This window comes from Cloeon dipterum, chromosome 2, assembly GCF_949628265.1.
Source record: "Cloeon dipterum chromosome 2, ieCloDipt1.1, whole genome shotgun sequence".
Classification (NCBI taxonomy): Eukaryota; Metazoa; Arthropoda; class Insecta; order Ephemeroptera; family Baetidae; genus Cloeon; species Cloeon dipterum.
The window spans coordinates 30,486,286-30,510,702 of NC_088787.1; the positions used below are offsets into that span (position 1 = coordinate 30,486,286).

Consider the following 24,417-nt stretch of genomic DNA (forward strand, 5'->3'; position numbering starts at 1 on the left):
TAGTTTATCTTAATCATTTTTTATTTTGATCATTTAACGACTAAAATAATATTTCCGTTTTCCCTTATGGGGAATGGTCGAGATAAGTCAAACCCCACAAATTGTTGCAATGCCTTTATTGTATTTGCCGTAATTTAGTCCCTAAAAGGGAGTTGTCAGAGATTGGCAATATACAAACAGGGTAGTTCAATTATTCGTCAATTATAGGGTTCGTAAAAGGGAGCTATGTGCTCAAGGTTAACGAACTCCTAAAATGTGCGGCCGAGGGAGCAATATTTGCTGCTACCGCACACGTTTATCGTCGAGTTTAGAATAACTCCTTATCAGGTTAACACGGATATACTCAGGCAGCCAGGGTAGGAGAGAGCGCCACCTTTCGGCAGCCACCATACAGCCCCCGGACTGAAGACTGGAAGTCGAGGAAGTACCATAACGGTCCGGAAGCTTTATCGTTCTGCCAAAACGAGTTGTTTTAGGTTGAGTCTTGGTTGGCGGTGGCTGAATTCGAACAGTTTTGCGTTGTGGGGCACTTGGCGCTGGGTTTGGTTTTCTGGCTAACGGTGTTTGGGGAGCAGCACACGAAGGACCTGGTTGAGGTTCATTAGCAGGCTCTGCAGGTCGATCTGGCGGCTGTTGCACGGCACGTTGCGGTGCGACAGGCGGCTGTACAGTTGGCTGCTGTGCGGCGGGCTGCGGCACGACAGGCTGCTGCACATCGGGTTGCTGTGCGGCAGGTTGCTGCACATTTTCTGCAGGCGTCAGTGTTATCCAAGGTGCTTCCTTCTGCTCTTGCGGCAAAATTGCTTCGATGAATGCAGGTTTTAAGCGGTCGATTGAAACGGTTTTTCGCTGTCCTTTGTAGTCAATAATAAAAGATTTCTCACCTCTTTGCAGTACTTTATGTGGACCAGAATACTGCGGTGTGAGAGGTGCACGCTGCTCACACCGGAGTAAAACGTGCGTGGAAATAGCGAGTTCAGGATGTACAAAAAATTTCTTCTTGGAATTATGCCATACTGGTTGCGGGCAAAGATGAGAGAGATGACTTTGAAGTCGCAGGAGCATTTCGGTCGGAGTCATCTGATTTTGAGGTTCAACGAAAAACTCTCCTGGCAAGCGAATACTTTCTCCGTAAACCATCTGGGCAGCCGAATAACCAAGGTCTTTTTAAGCCATTTCCTATAATTTCAGAACGCTTTTCTGTTTTGCATGCAGATCTGATTGGTCCTCTACCGCCTTCTGAAGGTAACCGCTATTGTCTGACGTTAATTGACCGTTTCACACGCTGGCCAGAAGTAATCCCTCTTGCCTCTATCACCAGCGAAGCGGTCATACGTGCTCTCAAAGATGGCTGGATTAGTAGATTTGGTCTTCCAATCAAGTTGATTTGTGATCAAGGAAGACAGTTTACTTCTAAAACCTTCAAGACGTTTGCTGAGAAAGCAGGTATAGAAATTCGCCATACAAATGCTTATCATCCACAGTCCAACGGCCTCATTGAGCGATTTCATCGCACCCTGAAGGCCGCCCTGATGTGCCATTCGACGACCTGGTCAGCCGCGCTAGCACCTGTTCTTCTTGGCTTACGTTCAGCATTGAAGGAAGACCTTGGTTATTCGGCTGCCCAGATGGTTTACGGAGAAAGTATTCGCTTGCCAGGAGAGTTTTTCGTTGAACCTCAAAATCAGATGACTCCGACCGAAATGCTCCTGCGACTTCAAAGTCATCTCTCTCATCTTTGCCCGCAACCAGTATGGCATAATTCCAGGAAGAAATTTTTTGTACATCCTGAACTCGCTACTTCTACGCACGTTTTGCTCCGGTGTGAGCAGCGTGCACCTCTCACACCGCAGTATTCTGGTCCACATAAAGTACTGCAAAGAGGTGAGAAATCTTTTATTATTGAGTACAAAGGACAGCGAAAAACCGTTTCAATCGACCGCTTAAAACCTGCATTCCTCGAAGCAATTTTGCCGAAAGAGCAGAAGGAAGCACCTTGGATAACACTGACGCCTGCAGAAAATGTGCAGCAACCTGCCGCACAGCAACCCGATGTGCAGCAGCCTGTCGTGCCGCAGCCCGCCGCACAGCAGCCAACTGTACAGCCGCCTGTCGCACCGCAATGTGCCGTGCAACAGCCGCCAGATCGACCTGCAGAGCCTGCTAATGAACCTCAACCAGGTCCTTCGTGTGCTGCCCCCCAAACACCGTCAGCCAGAAAACCAAACCCAGCGCCAAGTGCCCCACAACGCAAAACTGTTCGAATTCAGCCACCGCCAACCAAGACTCAACCTAAAACAACTCGTTTTGGCAGAACGATAAAGCTTCCGGACCGTTATGGTACTTCCTCGACTTCCAGTCTTCAGTCCGGGGGCTGTATGGTGGCTGCCGAAAGGTGGCGCTCTCTCCTACCCTGGCTGCCTGAGTATATCCGTGTTAACCTGATAAGGAGTTATTCTAAACTCGACGATAAACGTGTGCGGTAGCAGCAAATATTGCTCCCTCGGCCGCACATTTTAGGAGTTCGTTAACCTTGAGCACATAGCTCCCTTTGTAAGTGATTATCTCTCTGAACAATATTACTATTTGTGGTTTGTGAATTTAGTTAGTTATAATGACGTGTATGTATTACAGTACGAACCCTATAATTGACGAATAATTGAACTACCCTGTTTGTATATTGCCAATCTCTGACAACTCCCTTTTAGGGGTAAGCTTATGTTATTATATATATATTGTGTTGTGTTATATTAATTGAGTTATTATTTTATTCTTGTCATTTTTATATATTATATTTTAATAATTGACAATGGCCTTTTGCCTTTTTAATGTGTTTAGTGTTAACATTCTTTTCTATGCATTTATGGAATTTATTATATTATTTCAGACTAAATTACGGCAAATACAATAAAGGCATTGCAACAATTTGTGGGGTTTGACTTATCTCGACCATTCCCCATATTTGTCACGTCGGGGTCACCAAATATGGGGAATGGTCGAGATAAGTCAAACCCCACAAATTGTTGCAATGCCTTTATTGTATTTGCCGTAATTTAGTCCCTAAAAGGGAGTTGTCAGAGATTGGCAATATACAAACAGGGTAGTTCAATTATTCGTCAATTATAGGGTTCGTAAAAGGGAGCTATGTGCTCAAGGTTAACGAACTCCTAAAATGTGCGGCCGAGGGAGCAATATTTGCTGCTACCGCACACGTTTATCGTCGAGTTTAGAATAACTCCTTATCAGGTTAACACGGATATACTCAGGCAGCCAGGGTAGGAGAGAGCGCCACCTTTCGGCAGCCACCATACCCTAATATCTTGTTTTTAATAAATATTAACTTCCTAGAAAGAGAAGGAAAAATCGTACAGACCCACGCTGAGGCAGATTTTAACTGAGCTTTATTACCACATTTTTATGATAACCACGTAATTTGATAATAAATCACTATTTTCATACATAATCACTTTTAAATGGAATTTATTTGATAAAGAAGCAATATTTATTTTCTAATGGATCTTGTTTGTCAATGTGAGTCACTAAACTATCAAACTACTTAAAAAGTTAGTTGAAAACCCATTTATCCATTTCAAATATCATTTGATCACACAAGAGTTTCATTTCCTGATTGAAACTTTGTACCTTTTGAAAAACGCGTACCGAGGTTGCCTTTTTTTCTTGCGCATTTCTCTCATCAGAGCCAAGCAAATTTTTTATATTTTCCTCAGTCAGTTCGCCACCCTCCGCTGGAGCTATACAAGAAACATGGGCTATTGGCTGCATGGAAACGGCCAGAAGAATCGCCGGCAGTCTGCTTTCATTATAACCATCCATAAAGTGATCGAATTCGATCGGATCCGGAGTAACGTTGCACGCAGCGTTGAACTGCTCCACGTACGTCCTAATCAGAGCCTCTTCGTGTTTCGCCCGGAACTCGCTTTTTAAACTCAGGTACATCACGTACAGCAGGTCCGAGTAGACTGGCGCGTATCGAACGATCTGCAGGTCGATAAATCTCAATTCCAGCGGTTCTCCAGTGACTGGATGGAACTTCATCATGAGATTGTTCACCCAACAGTCCCCGTGGCACAGAGCATTGAGATATCTAAATAACCGCAGAGAGTAGTTTAATTTTAAATTTATTTAAATTGTTTTCATACTTTGGATTCTTTTTGTTTGCTGCTATGAGGAGCGGATAGACATTTCCTTCAAAGTCCCCGATCCAGTCTATATACTTTTGGATTTTGGGAAGGTCACTTCTATAGATGTGTTCCAAAATCGGTATCACGCTGTTCAGCGTGCTAACTTTAATCATTTGTTTCCACCACAGTCCGCCGTTGGCTTCGTAAACAACGTCTTGCTCAAACATCTCTGGCACAATCTTCAGCCAGTCCGTCCCTACCGAAGACGCGTGGAATTTCGCCAGTTCACGCAGTATCATCCTCGTTTGGGATAAATTTAGTATCTGAAACAAAAAGAAAATATGTTATTATTTTCAAATGTTGTAATTTTACCGACCTGTTGCTTCAACTCCTCAATGTTTTTAGCCATTGCTGCGAAACCATTCAGACTGAGGTCCTCCATAACAATCGTGTTTGCGGAGTGAGCAAAGAAAAATGTGGCCACCTTCAAATCGAGACACCTTTTCTGCATGATGGGCAGGCACTTTGTGTAAAATGCGATTTCTTGATTAAAAAGCCGCATGTCCTTCGCAGCGGTCCTCTGTGCTTCCAGGATTGGCATCCTCTTCACGATAAATTGAGCGGTCTTGATCTTTGGATCGTTTCCAACTGTGCAAGTTGCACGCACCCTGAGGATGCAGGACATGAATCCTTGCACCGAATCCGTACCTTTGAGGACTTCATAGTCGGTTAAATTGGCTTCAGGGCCGCAAATCGTTTTGATGGCAGCAACAACATCGCTGGGGTGAACGTGCTCCCTCAACGAGGCCATGACTTGATTTGACGGAAGAAATTTTTATGACGTGCAGAAACAAAGAGCACATAATTCATACATTCGAGAAACGAAAACAACACACTCTTATCGCTAAAGTCGTATCAGTGCTCGTTTTATGCGTTCGCGGATACTTGGTCTTGCGATGAACACGAACACAGGTCTTGCTTAATATATTTTCTATTTATATGCTCTAAATTTATGTCAAAGCAGACAAGGTATGTTTGCTATCGCAACTTTTGTTTAAGTTTCTTGCGTGCTGATCAGAAAATTATGAGCATGGAATGTGATAATTTCAAATAAAACAGTTTAAGATTTCTTCTGCAGTCTAAATTTTATTGAGTTTGCGATGCCGAACCATGAATAATTTATTTATGAAAAATCCACTTATCCATTTCGATGATCAGCTCTGCCACAGCGCATTTCATATCGTTGCTGAAACTTTTTTCCTCTTCAAATACACGTAACGATTTTAACCTCTTCTCTTCTGCGTTCTTCTCCTCCCCCAGAAGATTATTGAAATTTTCTTCAGTTAAGTCCTCGCCCTCAGGTGGAGCTACGTCTCCAACGAAGACCAAAGGGTACATGGAAGTGGCCAACAGGACCCCGGCAAATCTGCTCTCATTGTATCCCTTCATGAATTGGTCAAATTTTATCGGATCTGGGGTAACGTTGCACGAAGCGTTGAATTGCTCCACGTAGGTCTTGATCAGCGTCGCTTCGTGCATGGCCCGGAAATCGCTCTTTAAACTCAGGTACATCACGTACAGCAGGTCGGAGTAGACCGGTGCGTAACGAACGATCTGCATGTCGATAAACCTCAAATCAAGGGGCTCGCCCGTGTCAGGGTGGGACTTCATCATGAAATTGTTCAACCAACAGTCACCGTGGCACAAAGCATTGAGGTACCTAGGGTTAATGATTAAATTTAATTTAATTGCTCTTTTATTTCAAAAGAGTTTGGTTCAATTCAAATATTTACCTTAGATTTGGTTTATTTGCTTTTATGAGCACTGGGAAAACGTTTCCCTCAAGGTCGCTCATCCAGTCGACGTACTTCTGGATTTTGCTGGGGTCAGCTCGGTAGATGTGTTTCATGATCGGCAATAAACAATTCAAAATGCTGTTGGAGACCAATTGTTTGATCAGTTTCCCGCCATCGACCTCGAAAAGAATATCTTCTTCAAAGTATTGAGGCAAAATTTTCAGCCAGTCCGTACCTTGCGAGGCAGCGTGGAACTTGGCGAGCTCGCGAAAAACCATTCGAGTTTGGGGCAGAGTCAATATCTATTATAAAAAAAGTTTAAAACTAAATCATTAAAAACCGGATTATACAAATAATACCTGATGCTTTAAATCGTCAAAATTCTTGGTCATAGTGCTGTATCCTTGCTGGCTGAGGTCCTCCATCACGATTGTGCTCGCCGAGTGAGCGAACAGACAGTTGACCACTTTTAAATCGGGACACCTTTTCTTCAAAACTGGAAGACACTTTGTGAAAAAAGTGACCTCTTGTTCAAAGACTCGCGCTGCGGAGTTCCTCTGTGCTTCCAAAACTGGTGTCCTCTTCACAATAAATTGAACGGTCTTGGTCTCTGGATCGTTTCCAACTATGCAAGTCGCACGCACCCTGAGGATGCAGGACATGAAGCCCTGCACCGACGCCGTACCTTTGAGCACTTCATAGTCGGTTAAATGAGCGTCAGAGCCGTGAATCGTTTTTATGGCTGCAATCACGTCGCCAGGGTGCACTTGCTCCCTCAACGAGGCCATGATTGAAAAATAATTAGAAGACGAGAATGTGCAGAAATCACACTCACACTGTTTTTATATCTCACTATATTAATTGAAATCGAGATAAGAAGGCGTTGTTTTTTATCTTGTTCTTATCAGTGCACGCTCTTGTCTTTTTCAGGCTAAATTTGACCATGAACCAAATTGATTGATAAAAGTTCATTTGGCACTTTAAAAGGAAACGCCTTTGATGACCATATTTCAGAAACGAGAAGATAACATGTTTTAAATTTTATTTTCGTGTGCATTAATCATATATAAACTTTACAAATGAGGAAGGAATGAGTGTGATTTTTTTATTATGTAAATAATCTAAATTTATTTTTTAAAAACAGTTTTGTCTAGCTCGGAAATCATCTCATCAATCAAAAATTTCATTTCCGACTGGAAATGATGATTCTCATTCAAAGTTTTCAGCGCTATAAATTTATTTCGATCCAGTTGTTCTTCACTGCCCAGCAAGTTGTTAAAATTTTCCTCGGTTAGTTCTGCTCCCTCTGGGGGAGAAATTCCTCCAACAAACGGAATTGGACACATTGATATAGCCATCAGGATACCAAACAGCCTATTTTCATCGTAATCCATGATAAACTGATCTAAATCAATAGGGTCAGGAGTGTGATTGCAGGAAGCGTTAAATTGCTCAACGTAAGTCCGCAACAAGGCCTCTTCGTGCTGCACCCGAAAATCTCCTTTCAAACCCAGATAAAAGAAATATAAAAGATCAGAGTGGACAGGAGCGAAGTGGACGGTTTGCAGGTCGATTATCTTGATTTCGTCACCAGAATCAGGATGCGACCTCACCATAAAGTTGTGCACCCCAAAGTCACCGTGGCACAAAGCATTTTGATATCTAGAATATTTAAGAGGAAATAATTGGTTTTTTTCTTCGAGAAATAATAATCCAATATACCTTGGATTTGCTTTGTTCACTTTTAAAATGAACGGGAACACGTTTCCTTCGAAATCCCTAATCCAGTCTACGTATTTCTGGATTTTGCTAGTTTCATCTCTGTAGATGTGCTCCAAGATTGGAATCACACTTCCTCTGATGCTGTTACACACCATTTGCTTGCATGATTTTCCATCATCGACTTCAAGAAGGATGTCTTTTTCGAAAAACTCAGGCATAATCTTCAGCCAGTCCGTTCCTTGTGATGAGGCGTGCAACTTGGCGAGCTCTCGGATTGCCATTCGTGCTTGGCCAAATGTCAATAACTGAAATAAACTCATGAAATGCTTGGTTAACAATGAGTTGAAATTAACCATCACCTGATCCTTCGTGTCTTCAAAGTTTTTCATCAAGGTTGTAAACCCGTTCTGGCTCAGGTCCTCCATGACGATCGTGCTGGCTGAGTGGGCAAAGAGGCAGTTTACCACCTTCAGGTCTGGACACCTTTTCTTCATGGTGGGCAGGCATTTCGTGAAAAATGCGATCTCTTGGTCAAAGAGCCGCATGTCCTGAACCACAGCCTTCTGCGCCTCCAAAGTAGGCATGCTCTTCACAATAAATTGAGCGGTCTTGGTCTCTGAATCGTTTCCAACTGTGCAAGTCGCACGCACCCTGAGGATGCAGGACATGAAGCCCTGCACCGATGACGTACCTTTGGAGACCTCAAAGTCGACCACATTGGCTTCAGAGCCGAAGATCGTTTTTATGGCAGCAATCACGTCGCCAGGATATACCTGGTCCTTTAACGAGGACATCTCGTTGAAAGTGAATGCGGTGCAGAAAAATACTCTTATCGGCAATGATAGATAAAACTCTTGTCAGTTATCTCTTATCCTTCGCACGCTCCACTCATTAATTGCTTTTGTCGCAGGCAATGTTCATAACATAGATTGACACTTCTTAATTTGATCAATTCATTGTTTCAATTTAGAATTAAGATAATCTGTTTTACAAAATTATGCATAATGAAATGAAATGAATAAATTGAAAAATAAACATGAACTGTTAAGGAACCGGCCAATTATGCTGAATAAATTGTTAAAAAATTTCAGCAAAACACAGAAACCTGGGGAATAGAAACTTAGTTGATGCGATGCGAGAGAAACAGAAAAAAGATAGCTACATCTATGCCACCTGCACTAAAAGGATGCTCGGCGGCACAGTTTCTGTCATTTTGCAAGGCGCTAAAACATTTCTCAATTTCCTCAATTTAAAAGCCGAATAATTGATGAGATGAACATAGCTAGACCTGTTCGTCAGTAATGTTTGCTAAAGATTTTTGGTTCAAAATTAATTTAAAGAGGAATGATACTGCAAAATCCTTGTTGCTAATCAATGAACTCATCATGCTTTAGGATTCAGTTGAGGCCAAAATTGATTTAAGTAGCAGTGTATATTCGTGAGAAAAGTGGCTGAAAAATGGTAAGGACTGTGTCCTTATTTGAAATCCTATTTTATTTCACAACAAAGAGTTTCCCTAAATGGTGGTTTCGTACGCGCTATTGGACAGATCTTGATAAGAGAGGAATCGAAATATCTGCCAAGAAAATGTGGTAAAGCGCTGCAAATTTTAGGGAAAATCGGAAAAATTTAATTTTCACTCTAGCAAGGTTTTTAAAATTGTAGTGAACATATTGTTTATCGACCAACTGCTTATTGCATCCAACAAATCAAATAATTTTCGCAAAGTATCGATCCACTTTAAAATTTACAAGAGATGCTAAATGCACTAAAGAAGATAGAAAGAAATTTTTTGGTTGGTTTTGCTTGTGCTTCAACCACTTTTTAATCAAGAAGAAATTTATTTGAAACGCTCTCGATGGAAGCAGCACAGCATAAAATGCAAAAACTAACGATTAAACACACGAAAAGCAGCTTTTTCGCCAGTTAGCCGACGTTGAAGCGCGATGGCAGCCACCCCCGCGCCGACGGCGCCGGCGGCGGCGACGTCGTCGACGACCGAAATAATAGAATTTACAAGAACAAAAAAGCGGCCGGGCGAGACGGGATCAGTACTCACTCACGTCGAATCAGATTATTAAGCAGCGCATTATTGGCTCTGGATTCTGTTATGGCGCTGGCTGGATTGGCTGGCCGGGTGGAAGGGAGGCCGCTGTGCCGCCGCCACCGCCGTCGAGGGTGCGAGAGCAGTCACACTCGTGCTCTCTATTAAGTCGGTCGGCGAGGGTTGCGAGGGAGAGACAGCAGGCCAGCCATCCCCGACACGTATACACACACGATAGAGTGCGGATGCTGAACAGCCGCAGTGGCATGCAGCCGCGCAGCAACGCAGACATGGGCACGACCGACGCCGGCGGAGGCTCGGCCGCCGACCACCTGCACCCCAAGAGCAGCAGGGTCTACAGCATTGACCAGATTTTGGGACATCACGCCGCCTCCAGACCCTGCGTCTCGCCCCCGGGAGGACTCCGTGCAGAGGGTCAGTCCGGTTTTCTTAATATAATTCGCTTTGTCTGTGTCAGACCGATCTGACATTTTTCTAGATCAGTCTCTTTTCAATTCATAAGGTGAATAGCGTTTTTAATGAGAAAACATGCAATTATTTAAGGTAAACAATATTATAAACATATGTAAACCACTGTTAGGCTTTTAACTCAAAATAATGTCGGAATGGTAACATTTTCTCCAAGTTGTGATTAGTGTCTCGCTGCAGCAGACACTAACATATATGAGTCAATTTACTTACAATCTCACTTAATTAAAGAAAAACACGCACAAACACAATTAGCTGCACCTAAGTGCTTGTCTTTTCGATCACTATGTATAAATTATTTCCCAGTCCGGGAGCAAAGTGGTTTTTCTTGTTGCTTTATTGGTGAGACAGTATATAATAAATTTCATAACACTCTTCGTTCCGGGAAACCAGACGCCGCGACTGGTGAGTGCACCAAAAGCTGACACAGATATCAAATAATGGAAAAATTGATCCATTGATTCATTTATGTTCACAAAATCACAAAACGAAATATTGCGCATTAAAAGGGGCAGCAGAGATATCTCGCTTCCTGCTTTCGAGAATATACGGTTGGGAAATTTTTGTTTTTACGTAAGCGTCGATCTATTTACATTGATTAGTAACAAAAATATATAAATGATAATCAAGTAATTTGAAGACAATCGCATCGCAGACTGGAGATACAAATTACGTGATGAAATTCCATTATTCTATGTCTATACTTGGAACTAAATTGATCTAATGCGTGTTAAACTGTTTTGAAATTTTGTAACTAGAATAATCACTGTCTTAAACAAATAAGTTTATATAAGCAATGATTGGTTTTTAAATCATTTTCATCGCAGGTGTTTCAATTTTGAATTTTATTTCGCCGAAGCAGTTATTACAATTCGTCCGCGACTTGATATTTTTCAATATTTTCCTCTTTAATTTCGAAAACGTTTTCTTTTGGTGTTGTAAATTGAATTGCTGCCCTCGATTGCAATATTTCTCACTCAGCAGAGCGGGCAGATTGTTGTGCAGTCAGGGGTTTTAATTCCCCTTTTTGACACTGAGCCGGTGCGGAACCAACCACAAGCTAATAAACTGCATCGTGCTGCGTAGGCAAGGCGAACAAGAAAAGTGGCATTCAGCATCGCATAAGCCGGCTCATTATTCCGTGTTTGACATGCTGTGCGCTCACGAATTATGACATGTTGTGTCAAGAAATGCCGCGTTTTTTTGTCTCTTTTCGGCCGTCGCGCATGTTCACATTCTCACACTATTTATTCAAATTAATAAACATAAATCTGCATAAGCATTTTCTCAAATAAAAATAGACGAGAGATCTTAATGGGCATTATCCACGCTGGTCGCGGATGAAAGGGTTGCGTTTTTTGTAGCGCCGCACAAAAGAGGCGCTGGATTTTAAGGAGCTCTCTCTTTTTAAAAGGGGTGCATTACGCGCGCGAAAGAAGAAAACCCGCGGCGGATAATGTGCTCAGGCATGCATTCACCGCGCTCCGCACAAGATGCTCGTCTGGGGGAAAAAAGGGAGCACCCTCTGCTGCGTCCGAATAACGACAGATTTTCAATTTGCGGCCTGAACGGCCCATCCAGTTGTGCGGTTTCTTTCAATTAGTAATGTACTTAGCACCTTCACGCACAACCGACTCCAGATGTAAATTATGTTCAGCCGAGGGAACACCACCATCAAAAGCTGCGGCTAATTTACTGGAGCATCTCAACCCCTAAAGCTTCAAGATGAATTTCATCTATGAGAGAATGATTTTAAAAAATTTTGAAATGCTTGTTTCTCACTAATAGCGGTCATAAAAAACGTTGTTACATTAAAAAAAACCAGTTTACACGGCTGCGAGACGCATACGGGAATCGAATAAATCGCTTTAAAAACAAGCCGCGGAACACGGGTCTTTAACAAACTTACAGCTCGCTTAGTTAGCCAGCTGCTTTTCACCGTGCACGATACATTAAAATAACATTTCAGCCCCATTAAGCACGAATCGTCTCGGACACATAAAAGGGTTGAAGGGCAGCTTTTTCAGACCGTTCGTCGCCTCGGGCCGATTCGCCGCTTGATCGAAGACGCTTGTTAAGGTGAATGCAATTTTGACAGCGGCACAATGGCCGTAATAACTGGTGCGGTATCAAAAGCTCGCTGCCATTGTGGGCCACATCAAAATATTGTGCCTCTTCAACGGATCCATATATTATACTTTGTTGCACTTTGAAGAGCGTGCGGGAAAAAACCGCTCGCGTATACGGACAAATTATTTTCGTATGGAGCGGCTGCCGTAATTGAGAGATCTCGTTTTGTGTATGTGTGTGCGTGTGCGTGAGCAGGGCGGTGGAATTTCCATTTTGATGCTCTGATTAGCCACAAGGAGGGTGCTTCAAACGGCTCTGCGAGATCATTATTTTGGGAGACTGATTCTGATTCAGAAAAAAGGGGACTCGGCCTGATTGCGGACGTTCAAATCGCCAAGTGCTCAAAGCTAACAAAAATAACAAATAAATGTTATACACTGCGTTCATTAATGATATACTGAAAAAAATTGAATAAAATAATTAATTGGCAGTTCGAGGAAATAGGCCAATCAAATTTAATTAAAATAGCAACTAGACGCTTGATGTGCGGAGAAGATCCTTTTACCAACTTGATGGCTTGCAACCAAAAATCCGAAAGAGATCTCATGATGGAGACGCAGCTTCCGGGCTTGCTCTCTGTCCTCATTTCAAACCAATTCAAAGTTGAACACGTCAAAATTGAAGCGAGCTGCGGTGGATAATTGAATGACGAGACGGCACATATAGCACACACAATAATTGGAGCAGAATGGCTGGCTGAGTCTATTCTAATTCAAATCAAGATGCTGCGAGGCGCGTTTCACTCGCTCTCATCCAGCCAAAACAGACACGCCGTCTCAGCCGTCAACACACACACAATAAAATATTAAAGCCGCATTGTGTTCGGAGCGACCGCGCGCATTTGAATTTACTACTCGAGCGAGTACCGGCTTTTTGAATCATTTATCCTCGTATCGTTGTCACATATTGTCATCTGACGAATGCCAATTGAGCTCAAGACTGCTCATTAGTGCATTCATATGCTTATCGGCAAGATCTATACACGCATGATGGAATATTTTCATTCCTCAAGAAAACTAATTTCATAAGAAGAATGAATTTTTATTCGTAAAATAGAATGAAATTAAAAATATTAGGATATCGCTCCATTAAAATTTAAAAAAATCATCTTGAGTGGTTTAAATCGTAATTTTGTTTATTATTTCTGTTTCAGTGAGTGCTGGTATAAATGTGCACCCCCTGAATTTTCAATTTGTTGTGCCCTTGAACGGCCCTCGAACTGATTCAACTCGTGTGTTCACACTTAATTGAACGTCAATTGGCCGTCGAGCGGCGCGACTAATTGTGCACCGCTCACGCAATTAAAAGAGCTCATCCCCCTCGTAAAAATCTCTCCTGCTTTTTAGCATAAACAGATCTAGCCGGGCGCGCTGCTCTCGGCGCAATTTGTATGAGAAGAATTAACAAGCTGCAAAAGCACGCTTACAATGGGGATTAGCCGCGGAGCATGTTGATGAATGCGCGCTGGCTGCAGAAATATAGAGGAGAGCAGACGCGCAGACACCTACGTGTCTAATTAGCCAGCAATTCCGCCGAGCTGCCCCCTGCGCGTTTTTTTCCTAAGAGGGATCACGACGATTGGCTTCCCACGCCGGGGCAAACCTTTTGTACTCCCAACTGGATTTCATACTAATATTTAGCACATTTCAGTAGTTCCGAAAATCATAAAATTAGTTCATCAAGAAAAATGTATTTTCTAGGGTGCAAAGAGGCGTTGAAGGGTTGGCACTTTTAGTTGGCTGTGACTCTAGGGGAGGTTGAGACGAGTCTAGCGGTGTGTGGTTTTTTTAAAAATCTGATGATTACAAGCTGAGATTTTGGGCGTGTAAATATTTTTTTTAAAACGTTTCAATTTTGTAGTTTTTATATTTTAATAAAAATTACGGCCAAATTCCATTCCAGATTTTGATTCATCTTATTTAATTTTTTGCGCACTACAAGATTTATCTAAAATAATCTTTTATAAATGGTTTTTTAATTGGTTCTATTTTGAAAATTTGATTTTAATGACCTTGAACTTTGACCTATACCACTTTAAGATCAACAAGAAAGTTGTTTTACTCAATTTTTGTTCTACGACCATTTTGAATCAATTTGAATAATTTCTACGTCAAATTCTTGAGAGCAAATGTTTGCCGCATAATGGAAATTGAATAACAAACTCCATCCTCGTTGAAATTCAGAATTTTAAACTCTGCTAGTTTAACATTTAATTAAAAACAACTCTGGATGTTAGCGCGGATGAAGTTTTTCGTCAAATAAGGGCCTTATATTTTCACAAAAAAAATCACTCCTGAAATTTTATCCTTGTTAAATTTGCAACTGAATTTTTGGCTTCTAAATATTGATGATCACTTCTGCGAATCATTTAAAAGAGATTGGAGTCTTGCACGCGGAAATCGCGACTCAGCAAATTAATTGGCATTTTTAATCTGCACGATTCGGCTACGGAGTGAGTGAATGAATGCGCGAAAGCGCGACGAGAGAGCAATAATTCCCGTGTTCTTTGCTGCACGTCTCTTATTTTGTGCGCGCCGCGCACCCACCGCTCCGCTACATTTTAATCCGCTCGCTCACTCGCCGGTCTATCAATAAAAAATTATGATGAGAGGACAAGCCGGTGGAATAAAAAAAGGAGGAGTTAAGCTGCACGAAGCGCAGAAAGCACGCCAGCCAGCCATTACAGCCCGGCGCGCAGCTACGTGGATCCGAAGTAATAAAGGCAGATGAATTCAAAAAGAGGATTAATAACTCCCTTTTTATTTGTACTTTTGAATGTAGTTCATTATAAACATGGAAATATATTGCTCTCCCGTCGTCGTGCTCACTGCCGTCACACGTACAAAACGCATTTTCGAATTTTTGTAGCCAGAAAATCGAGATAAAATAACGAATATATGCTGGTTGTCTCCGAGTTTCTGCTAATGAACTCATTTGCTTGATTTCGTCCATACGATAAAGAATTAATCTGCTGAAATAAACAAAACTCGCATCAAAACTCAATTTGTTTTTCCCCGTTCGTCCGAAAAAATAAATGCTAACAGAATAAAACGTGATTCCTAAAATTTAAGTCCCTTTCATCCCTTTCGAATTTCACCATTTTTCCAACGTGCCAATTAATGTTCTTTTTTCGAATCTGATTGGTAGATGCGGACTCGAGTCGTTTGGAAAGTGCCTCGACCTCCTCAGGCGACACGGAGCACGGCGTCGACGACGCGCCGAACAACCTGGTCGCCGGTGACATGGGCCACGGAGGCCCCGACGACGCCGACGACATGAACAAGCCGAGGAAAATCCGCCGCAGCCGCACCACCTTCACCACGTACCAACTGCACCAGCTGGAGCGGGCCTTCGAGAAGACGCAGTACCCTGACGTCTTCACCAGGGAAGAGCTCGCTATGCGACTCGACCTCAGCGAGGCCAGAGTGCAGGTTGGTGTTTTTAGTGAAATAATTTGACCTTAATCTCGTGTTTGATTTATTCGTCACAATTCTAAAAACACAAAAGACATCATAAGAAGTATGAAATTCTGAATCAAAATGAAAAGTTTTGTGTCAAAAGACCAGCTTTGACGAAGTTTCTGAGCACACCAATCGATTCTTGAGAGTCGAATTAGGTAGTTTATATAATTTTTCCGACCAAAAAGTCCAGCGCGACGTGCTTAGCACAAGTAGAACGTTTTTACCCGCTGAAACGATATGAACCTATATGCGAGAAGTGCGCATGCGTCAGAGCTGGTTGGATGTGTCAAAGAAGTCATTCGTGCAGGCGGTCTCTCTGCAAGGACTCAAAAAATTAAATTTAACCGCAGATTTATAGATACATTTAATTATGAATGTAAATAAAAAAGCTTTTGATTGCATCAAGAACTTTAATTTTCTCAAACGAGGAGCCTAAAAATATCGGCGCTACAGGTCTATATTATTTATTTTTACATACATTCATTTGTTCGGTAATAGTTGTTACTTTTAACGTGAAAATCATATTTAAACAATTGCTCGAAATCAATTGTGCGTCGATTTCTGGCTCAGAAATAAATTGAGATCGGTCACCACAATTAGCGAACAACAGTTTAATTGCCCGCAATCCACCCCTGGCAGAGACATCGAGTGCGTGCGCTTCTTTTATTGCATCGCACGTCCACCCCACGAGCGGATTCATCCCTCCGGATTGGAGCTAATTACCGATATTAAAAGTCGTGCAGCGTGTGTGCATTCGGGCTCACGGGGCTTAATAAAATAAAACAAGTCGCGGGGAGCACGTGCTGGCAGGTCGTGGGAGAGAGATTGCGCGCGCGATAATAAGCCGCCCGGCGTTCTCACCCCCTCGCGCATTGTGCACATTACAAAATCGTTTTCTTATTCAGCCAATTATGTGTCATTAACTCGGCGTGTAATAAGAGCTATACAACCCCCCCCCCCCATCTTTTTCCTGCTCCGGCAGGCACGCGTGTCATTACGTAATCAATATAATTAATTTCGTATTAAGGCAGCTGGAAATAGAGCGCATTGTATATACCGACCGACGATGCTATCGCGCGCTACCGGCTAATAAAGCGTAATAAAACGGACTCTGCTGTGTTTTGCGTCCGACGGGTTATTTCGTGTCGACCTAATTAAAATGCTCTGAACCGGACACACAAAACAATTTGATTTTTGGCTCCACATGTTATCAGCGCCCCTGGAATGCTTTTAAAGCTCCGGATTTTGATTAACTTGTTATATTTTCTGTTGTTATTAACCCCAAAATAAGCTCTATATCACTGCGCAGGTCGTTTCAAAGTTATTCATAATCTTTATTGTTCGGAATTGAGGAGAGAGGTTTTTATTGTAAATTGGCACCGACAAAAGAGCAATCTGCTATATTTGGACTTGGGCAATATCACAGCGCAGTTGACTCCTGTTGAAAATGGACACACTCTGATTCCAAATCACAAAAACAATTTTAGGCTCAATGACAAATTTGTTTTTAATATATGATTAGTTCTGTGCAAAACAAACAGTAGATAATTTTTTTACTTTGGCTTCGATGATGTTCGTTTATTATTTTCGATTATTTCTGCAAATCCAGTCAATTTATTTAGGATTTTAGTTGAAAATCTCAGAAAAACGTCAAATAATTTAAATTTACCGCGCTTTTCCTTCTTTTTAACTTTCCGGCAAACCACGCCTTTATTTCAAAATTCCCCCAATTTGCGACCTCTGCCATTGGTCGCTGTCCACAGAGATAAATAATTCAGTATTTTCGTAACTGAATAATTAACTCGTGGTTTTATTTAAATAAATTTGAAAATCAGTCGACGCAACAACAACTGATAAAATTCTAAGTAAAGCTCTCAACTTGAACTTAATTCCAATTTAATTGGCGCGCAGATTTGCCCCGTTCTCACCACCGCACTGGTAATAAGCTCAGAAAACGCATCAGGTTGCTCCGTCGGCGTCGACACATCGTAGTGGCATGTTCATGTTCAGCCAGCCAGCATATTATCTCTCGAGAGCGTGTTTGCGGATGAAAATTGCCAGCGCACACGCGCTCCGCCTGCTCCACGCAGCCCGCAATGCAAGCTAATTAATTTCAATAGGATTATTTTGCTGTGTTGATTCAGACGCATGTTTCGGAATTAGCCTGCCTCTGCGGTCTGCACCGCACTTTCAAAGCTTAAGATGAGATGCGCTTAAATTTTCTGTGTACGCACGCAATTTTTATTTATTTATTTTTTTTTAAGAGGAAACCATTAAGAACTATATTGTTGACTATACAGCAAGTAGTTCATTGTAGTCTATATATTGTGAAATTTAGCAACAGTGTATCTCTAAAATCAGGACCGAAGAGACAGTTGAGTTTCAAATTTTGCTTCTTTCGCGATTTTTTCGCTTGATTTCAGTCCCTATATCGTCGTGATCTATCCATGCAACGATGTGCAAATTCTGAGGGAATATTCCCTAATTATTGTGAAATAAATCTTGATTTTACAGTTTCTGATTAGCATGCGAACTTTTGAGCCGATCTTCTAAGAAATTTAATCGATAATTCCTGCTTTATAGATAGTCGTTCAGTTATTTCAAGTGAAAAAGATTTAAAAGAATTTTTAACAAATTTTCTGTATAGCTCTACTAAAAGAATATAATGAGTAAAAGTTCTGATTTTGAGGCAAAGACAAGAAGTAATCTCTGTGTGTGTGTAATTAATAAACGACATCGCTTTGCAATTTAGAAGTAAAAGCAGTGCTGATTGGCCGAATTAAAAGGCAATTGAGTTGTCAGCCCGTATAATCAGCCCGTGCCTCATCAATTGTGTAATTACCTGGCTGGCGGACACACACACTGGGACACAATTGGCATCCGATTACCTATCATTGTGCCTGTATCTAACCAACTTATTCGGCGCGCGCGGGGTTGAATTCAACCCTCTCCGGCATTCACTTTTTCGCTCTCACTGCTTCGGTGTGCTAACAATAGGTAGTCGATTGGCCTTAATGCCGGTGTGTCGAAAAACGAGCGCTGAATGCTGACGAGAGAGAGCGGAGAGAGCGGGCGGGCGGCCGCGCCGGGCGAGAGACAAGCGTTGATGAAGATTAAACGCGTCTAATTGTTTCCAATTAGGGCGCGCGCGCCGTTGATGATGCAATTATTCCAATGCCGCCATGATAATGGGCTCGAAATTGTCTGTACACATGAAGAAGAAGCGCCAATGATGAGAGAGTGCGCTCGATTTGAATGGCTTGATTTGAGCCGAGCCGAGCGTAAGGGGTAAGGGGTGCTGCGCTCAATCTCGAGTGTGCACACAACTTCCGCACGGAGCCACCTGCTCATGACTGCGCCTACACCAGGACGGAGAATCTTGGCAGTTGTAGTAAGCAGCAGGTTCCAATGGATGGGCTTCTCCATTAGTTGCTAGAATGACTACATGAGGGAATTGGCGCTGTATAATAAGCATATTTTTCCATCTTCCATAAGATATTTTCTACCCTTTTTTTGCTCTTTTTATCCCTGTCCGAGGAGCGGGAAGGGCGCGCACTGCACTAGCACGAATGCTGAAACCCGGGTCCCAATAACACCGCGAACGGATAACATGGGTGCACCAGACCGCACAGGGACCCAGCCCACTCAAGGGCCACTTGCCTCCGCACCGAGGACTTTTTTGAAACGAAAATAATAGTAACGATAATAAAATCTGAGAACTGCTGAATCCATTTACACTTTTGTAGACTGTTTGGATATTTTTTTGTCATTGCCATGACAAAATTCGCGTCAATTCACATGCAATCAGCCTAGTTCATTTTTTAATTTTATCGAAAACAACGAGTCCACGGGTTATTTTGAATATTAAGACGAGAGACTCGCGAGAATAGAGAAGTGTTCAATTTATTTACGACCAATTACAAAAATAGCTGTGACTGAAAAACACGCCTGCGACCAAAGACGTTGAATAAAATGGCGCAATCTAACGTCGAGGGCCAGTGTCACGGTTTGAAAAACTTGTGGAACCACAAAATATCAACCACTTACAATTAGGTTTGGAAATAGGCAAAACTTGCAAAAAGTGGAAAGTGTGACACAGAAAGCAAGCTTACATAATTTGCAGAATGCAAACGTGTAGCAGAAACTCGTTGACTTAGCTTTGAACGAAAGGACAGGCGCTTGTAATTGCGGCCACCCCGCAACAACTGCATTTCAAGTGGCGACGACGCGAACGAATAACTTGCTGCGTGCCACTTCTAATGCAGTTCTTTTATTTGAATTTAAGTCCGCGCACCAAGAGACATTTGCATGCATTGGAGAGCTAGCCTGGGGGAGGGAGTTCAACGGAGGGGTTGCTCTTCTATTTTTCGACGGAAAATATCAAAGCGGATTTTTAACAATTGTACTTCAGCAATAGTGTCTGAAAATTTTTGAAAATTAATTATGAAAGGTGAAAAATATGTCAAATATGGCAAAAAAGGGGCTCGAAATTTTCATTGTACACTTGATCCTTTCCACGGTTTTAAATCTGGCGATAGGTATGAAAAGATGGCTCAAGCTCGTCTATTCACAAGTATTTTGGTAAAAACTCAATTTAGAAATACATAAATAATCACATGTTCCTCTCCTGCTCGTTCCTAAAATAGACTAACTGAATTGCGGTTTGAAATCGTGGCTCTCATTGTTTGGAGGAGGATTATAAAACAGTTGAACAAGCAGGCGAGCGGATGAATTAAAATTTTCAAGTGCGGCTTCTTACAGCAGCAGCAGCAGCCGGCGTACAAATGGCAGCAATTTGGCGCTCAAATTAAATTACTCAGCCTCCGGTTGCGGCGTGTCTGACTAATTTGCCGCTCCACTCTTTTCTCTTACTTAATTCTTATTGTGTGCTTGAGCGTCGTCATTCTGCTCTGCTTTTTGTCTCGCACAACATGTAGCAGGCACTCGAAAATGCGCGCGCGCGCGCCGCAGCATTTAATAATAATAAAAAAAAATTAAGCACGATTATTAAGCCCTCCTTGTTGCGCGCTCGAGTTATTTAGCAAACTTTAAAAAGAAAATAATTACTTCTAAGAGCTTAATTCGACTCTTTCGAAAACGAAAATTGCAATATTGACTCGAGTGGGACGTTTAATTATGCGCTCACCGAGACGATTCAATGGACCGTTGCGGACGAGACCACGACGATAATTGGAACAAATTCAAAGAAATGCGCGGCTCAAAAGAAGCAGGCCGCTTTTTTGTGCTCTCTCAGCCAATTATTCGGCGATTTGCAGCCGCACAATTGCCGAGCCGGGTGCTGTTGCGCGCAATTCGATTTGTTGGAATATTGATCCGTTTTCCTTGCGGCTTTTTTTGCACAACATAAGTCTCTGAGAGCTGTTGATAACAAAACCGGGTTCACTCTGTTGCAGGTCTGGTTTCAAAACCGAAGGGCCAAGTGGAGGAAACGGGAGAAAGCGCTGGGACGAGAAACCACTGGATTTCTTCACGCCGAACAATCTGGTAAGAAACCTTTTTAAGGAATTCATACACGAAAATCCCTCAAATTTGTACAATACCTTTATTGGAAATCTCGGTTATTTGAACTGTAAAAACATTACAAAAATTCAATAAGCAATATGGAATTTATAGTGTATTCAGATAATTTACATATTTAAAATAGTCAATGCGACTCAGGTCTCAATCCTGTCAATTTTGTTTTACAAAAATTGTATTTTTTTCGTTTCTACGCTGAACAGATTTTTCATTCAAATAAATATAAGGTAAACTATTTTAAAAGCAAAAAAATCGTAAATATACGCAGGTGCCATCCGTTGGCGGCTTCAATTCATAGGCATTAATTTATTTTATGTTCAAAAAATATTTTAAATTTCGAATGTGAGTGAACGGGTCTTGGTGACGAATTTTTCACCATCGCAGTCTTATCTAAAAAAGTAGTAAAAATGTTTTCATCAAATGTTTTGCGGGTTTTACAGTTTTGAGTTGGTGAAATTTAAAAGTTAAGTTAAGCGTTGAACTCCTCTTGTTAAGGCCGGTCGAGTTAACACTAAATTTGAGGTCATTGGTCAAGGGCAAAAGGTCACCGAGGCTCATTTTTGAACATTTCCGTGTGATTTCTGGGATTTTTTAAAATTTTAAAAATAAGAAAAGGCCGCAAAAAGTGATCTCAGGGTACGTGTGAACTTGTGCGGGAATTTGAACATGATAGCGTTCGTTTTCGAGAAATTCAATTTTGAAATTTGAAATTTTTATTTTTGCAAATGTTGCGAGCGCCAAATCTCGGGTTTTAAGGGTCAGAAATGCGAAAACTGAACATCATTCGACTTGGCTTGGCTTTCCCTGGTGAGCTGAATGATTTTTGGGGTGCTCACCCTTAAACTCTATCCATCCCCCGAGTCGAAAAATGAATATTTTAAATCAAAGCGATTCTTTTGTAGCAGGAGTTTAAAAATTTGACACTCCTGTTTTGAACACAGGCAGAGGATGAAAAAAATGTAGGACCATTCTCGAAATATTTCAAACTTTTTCATTTTTGAATAATTTTAGCCTACAAAGAGATCATTTCAATTATTATTGATTTATTTGTTGATTGCAGGAATTCACGATTTCAACGTTCACGCACAACTGGCCGGTCTGCCTCCGTTGGGAGGCGGCCCGCACGAGGGCTTCTGGCCCGGCCCCGGCACCTTGGGCGCGGCTCTGGGCTTTGGCCCGATGCTGGGCCTGCCCCACGGCCTGAGCCTGCCGTGGGCGGCGGCCGCGGCCTCCGGCAAGGGCCCCTCACCGCCGCTGCACGCGCTCCTCTCGCACTACGTGCTGGCCGCCGGCCTGCCAGGCCACGGAGGCCTCGCGGGCTTCATGCCGCCCGGCATGCTGGCCAACCCGCCGCACTCGGCTTTACAACCCCCGACCTCGGCGTCGCAGTCGCCACCACTGCCACCAAAGGGACGCAGCCCCGACGTCGACGCCGAGCAGGGCAGCAACGACGGCAAAGAGGACGAGAGCAGGTCAGTTTGGTTTGTGAACTTTTTCTTACTTTTCCTCACTTGCAAAATTATTTTACTAAATTCAGACGAGCTCGAAACTCGAAAAACACGAATTTTCGAGTTTTGTTCGTGCTGTGCTACTCCAAATATCGGGTTCTAATCAATAGAATCGCAAAAACTGCACACCGTTAGACTCGTCTGGACCTCCCCTGACCAACTGAAGGTGCTTAGCCCTAACCTGATCCAAAACTCCCTCTAAATTCCCACCCCTTACCTTAATTCAAAATTAAAACAATCAAAATTTTAAATTAAGTGCAAAAAAACATTCCAACATTTTTCTTTATTCAAGGGGGTTTATATCATATCCAAAAATCAATCCCTTTTAATTTACCGTTTTTTTTTTACTTTCCGACAGGAAAAATAGCATTGATGCTCTGCGATTGCGAGCCAAGGAGCACCAGGCGCTGTTGGAGCAGCGATTCCTGGCAGCGGCGGCGAAGTCGGCCGCGCAGGTGCAGGCCAAGTCATAAATCAGAGGGCAGCCGAAATGAGGTTGATGCATCTCTTTCGCACACATGTTTATCTTTTTTATTACACGGACAAGTGTTTCATTTCTCGTCGCGTCGCGCTGATAAAGTTATTAAAGTTGTATCTCTGCGTTATTAAGTTGTATAACAATTGATTGTGTCACAAGTTGGAGCTGCTGCTTTCCGCCAGGTCCCGCGTGCATTTTTTAGACTGATTTTTCCCCCTCGTTTTCGACGACGCATATATGTACAGAACTTTAAACTCGACAATAATTGATTACAAGGAGCAGCCGCAGGTGTCGCGTAGGTTGCCGATCTTACAGGGGCATTACTGAATGTATGTATTTACGATGGAAAAGACGCGCGCATACACTCTAGATTATATATAGCTACAAGATTTTATAGTGTGAAAGATAGCAGCTACCCGATGGTGCAGTTTTAACGACACACTTTTGATCCGTGCTTCTTTTTTTAGTAAATGTGATTCAAGATGAAATGTCAAGCATTTAATTAATTAATTAATTATATCAAGTTATAACTATACATAACTATAACATAGTTGTGAATGTCAAACCGGTCTAAGTGTAAAAAGTGTATATTGTATGAAATCCTTTAGAGATAGAGCATCTAATCGTAATAAGTGTATTAACTTATTAATGAATAAATTATCAGATAATTAAATACAATACCCTGGTTCTTTCAATGCAAGTTCACCCTGATTTTGACAAAATGTCTAGTTTATATTTTCCCTTGTTATTCTTTAAAAAAATCTTCCGTTAAAATTCTTTAAAATTAAATTTAAGCTACAGGAATTTCCCAGAAAACTCTTATAAATGGATTTTAGAAAAAATACCTAACTGAATATTTTTAATTGGAGAAACAAAACCCTGATTTCACCTGCAAGTTTTGAAAGGTTCGCCTGGTAATCAAGAGTTGTTCTCAAATGAAGCGCAGTTGGGAGGACGAGCAGCAGCAGCAGAGGGTAATGCAAAAGAGTGAGTCGAGGCAAAGCGTTTGTGCAAATAAAGGGTCCAATTTTTATTTCCCATCTGCGACGGAGGAAGAGCGGACGAACCTGCGCTGGAGCAAAGCAGCTCGGAGGGCTCGGCGCCGAGCT

At 42.1% G+C, this 24,417-nt stretch overlaps 3 protein-coding genes across 5 annotated transcripts; 1 reads left to right on the plus strand and 2 right to left on the minus strand.

Annotated features, from left to right (window-relative positions):
- Positions 1–3,311: 3,311 nt before the first annotated feature.
- On the minus strand, positions 3,312–6,777 carry LOC135936813 (uncharacterized). Of its 2 annotated transcripts, XM_065479781.1 has the most exons (5): positions 6,298–6,777; positions 5,936–6,240; positions 4,519–5,862; positions 4,161–4,465; positions 3,312–4,105 (listed from the first exon to the last, which is right to left on the minus strand). In XM_065479781.1, exons 1-3 carry the CDS (start codon positions 6,724–6,726, stop codon positions 5,322–5,324), a joined length of 1,275 nt encoding a protein of 424 aa, XP_065335853.1. In that variant the 5' UTR covers positions 6,727–6,777; the 3' UTR covers positions 3,312–4,105; positions 4,161–4,465; positions 4,519–5,321. The 2 variants fall into 2 exon arrangements, with proteins under 2 accessions (XP_065335853.1, XP_065335852.1); XM_065479780.1 differs by lacking the exons at positions 5,936–6,240; positions 6,298–6,777 and having other exon boundaries at positions 4,519–5,287.
- Positions 6,778–6,991: 214 nt separating this feature from the next.
- On the minus strand, positions 6,992–8,461 carry LOC135935971 (uncharacterized). The gene is made up of 3 exons (XM_065478622.1): positions 8,020–8,461; positions 7,661–7,965; positions 6,992–7,600 (listed from the first exon to the last, which is right to left on the minus strand). The coding sequence occupies exons 1-3, from the start codon at positions 8,452–8,454 to the stop codon at positions 7,066–7,068; spliced, it is 1,275 nt and encodes a 424-aa protein (XP_065334694.1). The 5' UTR covers positions 8,455–8,461; the 3' UTR covers positions 6,992–7,065.
- Positions 8,462–9,829: 1,368 nt separating this feature from the next.
- Positions 9,830–23,988, plus strand: LOC135936926 (retinal homeobox protein Rx2-like). 2 transcript variants are annotated; one of them, XM_065479935.1, is made up of 5 exons: positions 9,830–10,139; positions 15,471–15,754; positions 21,199–21,289; positions 22,383–22,803; positions 23,189–23,988. In XM_065479935.1, the coding sequence occupies exons 1-5, from the start codon at positions 9,950–9,952 to the stop codon at positions 23,301–23,303; spliced, it is 1,101 nt and encodes a 366-aa protein (XP_065336007.1). In that variant the 5' UTR covers positions 9,830–9,949; the 3' UTR covers positions 23,304–23,988. The 2 variants fall into 2 exon arrangements, with proteins under 2 accessions (XP_065336007.1, XP_065336008.1); XM_065479936.1 differs by having other exon boundaries at positions 9,831–10,139; positions 22,383–22,794.
- Positions 23,989–24,417: the final 429 nt, after the last annotated feature.

What these genes read in the sequence shown, in the direction of transcription:
- LOC135935971 (XM_065478622.1), bottom strand. Translation starts at nt 8,454, where the DNA reads ATGTCCTCGTTAAAGGACCAGGTATATCCTGGCGACGTGATTGCTGCC. An exon ending in TTGAAGACACGAAGGATCAG is followed by an intron (nt 7,966 to 8,019) that starts GTGATGGTTAAT and finishes AGTTTATTTCAG; the next exon opens with TTATTGACATTTGGCCAAGC. An exon ending in GTGAACAAAGCAAATCCAAG is followed by an intron (nt 7,601 to 7,660) that starts GTATATTGGATT and finishes TAAATATTCTAG; the next exon opens with ATATCAAAATGCTTTGTGCC.
- LOC135936813 (XM_065479780.1), bottom strand. Translation starts at nt 4,953, where the DNA reads ATGGCCTCGTTGAGGGAGCACGTTCACCCCAGCGATGTTGTTGCTGCC. An exon ending in TTGAGGAGTTGAAGCAACAG is followed by an intron (nt 4,466 to 4,518) that starts GTCGGTAAAATT and finishes TTTTTGTTTCAG; the next exon opens with ATACTAAATTTATCCCAAAC. An exon ending in GCAAACAAAAAGAATCCAAA is followed by an intron (nt 4,106 to 4,160) that starts GTATGAAAACAA and finishes GCGGTTATTTAG; the next exon opens with ATATCTCAATGCTCTGTGCC.
- LOC135936926 (XM_065479935.1), top strand. Translation starts at nt 9,950, where the DNA reads ATGCTGAACAGCCGCAGTGGCATGCAGCCGCGCAGCAACGCAGACATG. An exon ending in TCTTCACGCCGAACAATCTG is followed by an intron (nt 21,290 to 22,382) that starts GTAAGAAACCTT and finishes TGTTGATTGCAG; the next exon opens with GAATTCACGATTTCAACGTT. An exon ending in GACGAGAGCAGGTCAGTTTG is followed by an intron (nt 22,804 to 23,188) that starts GTTTGTGAACTT and finishes ACTTTCCGACAG; the next exon opens with GAAAAATAGCATTGATGCTC.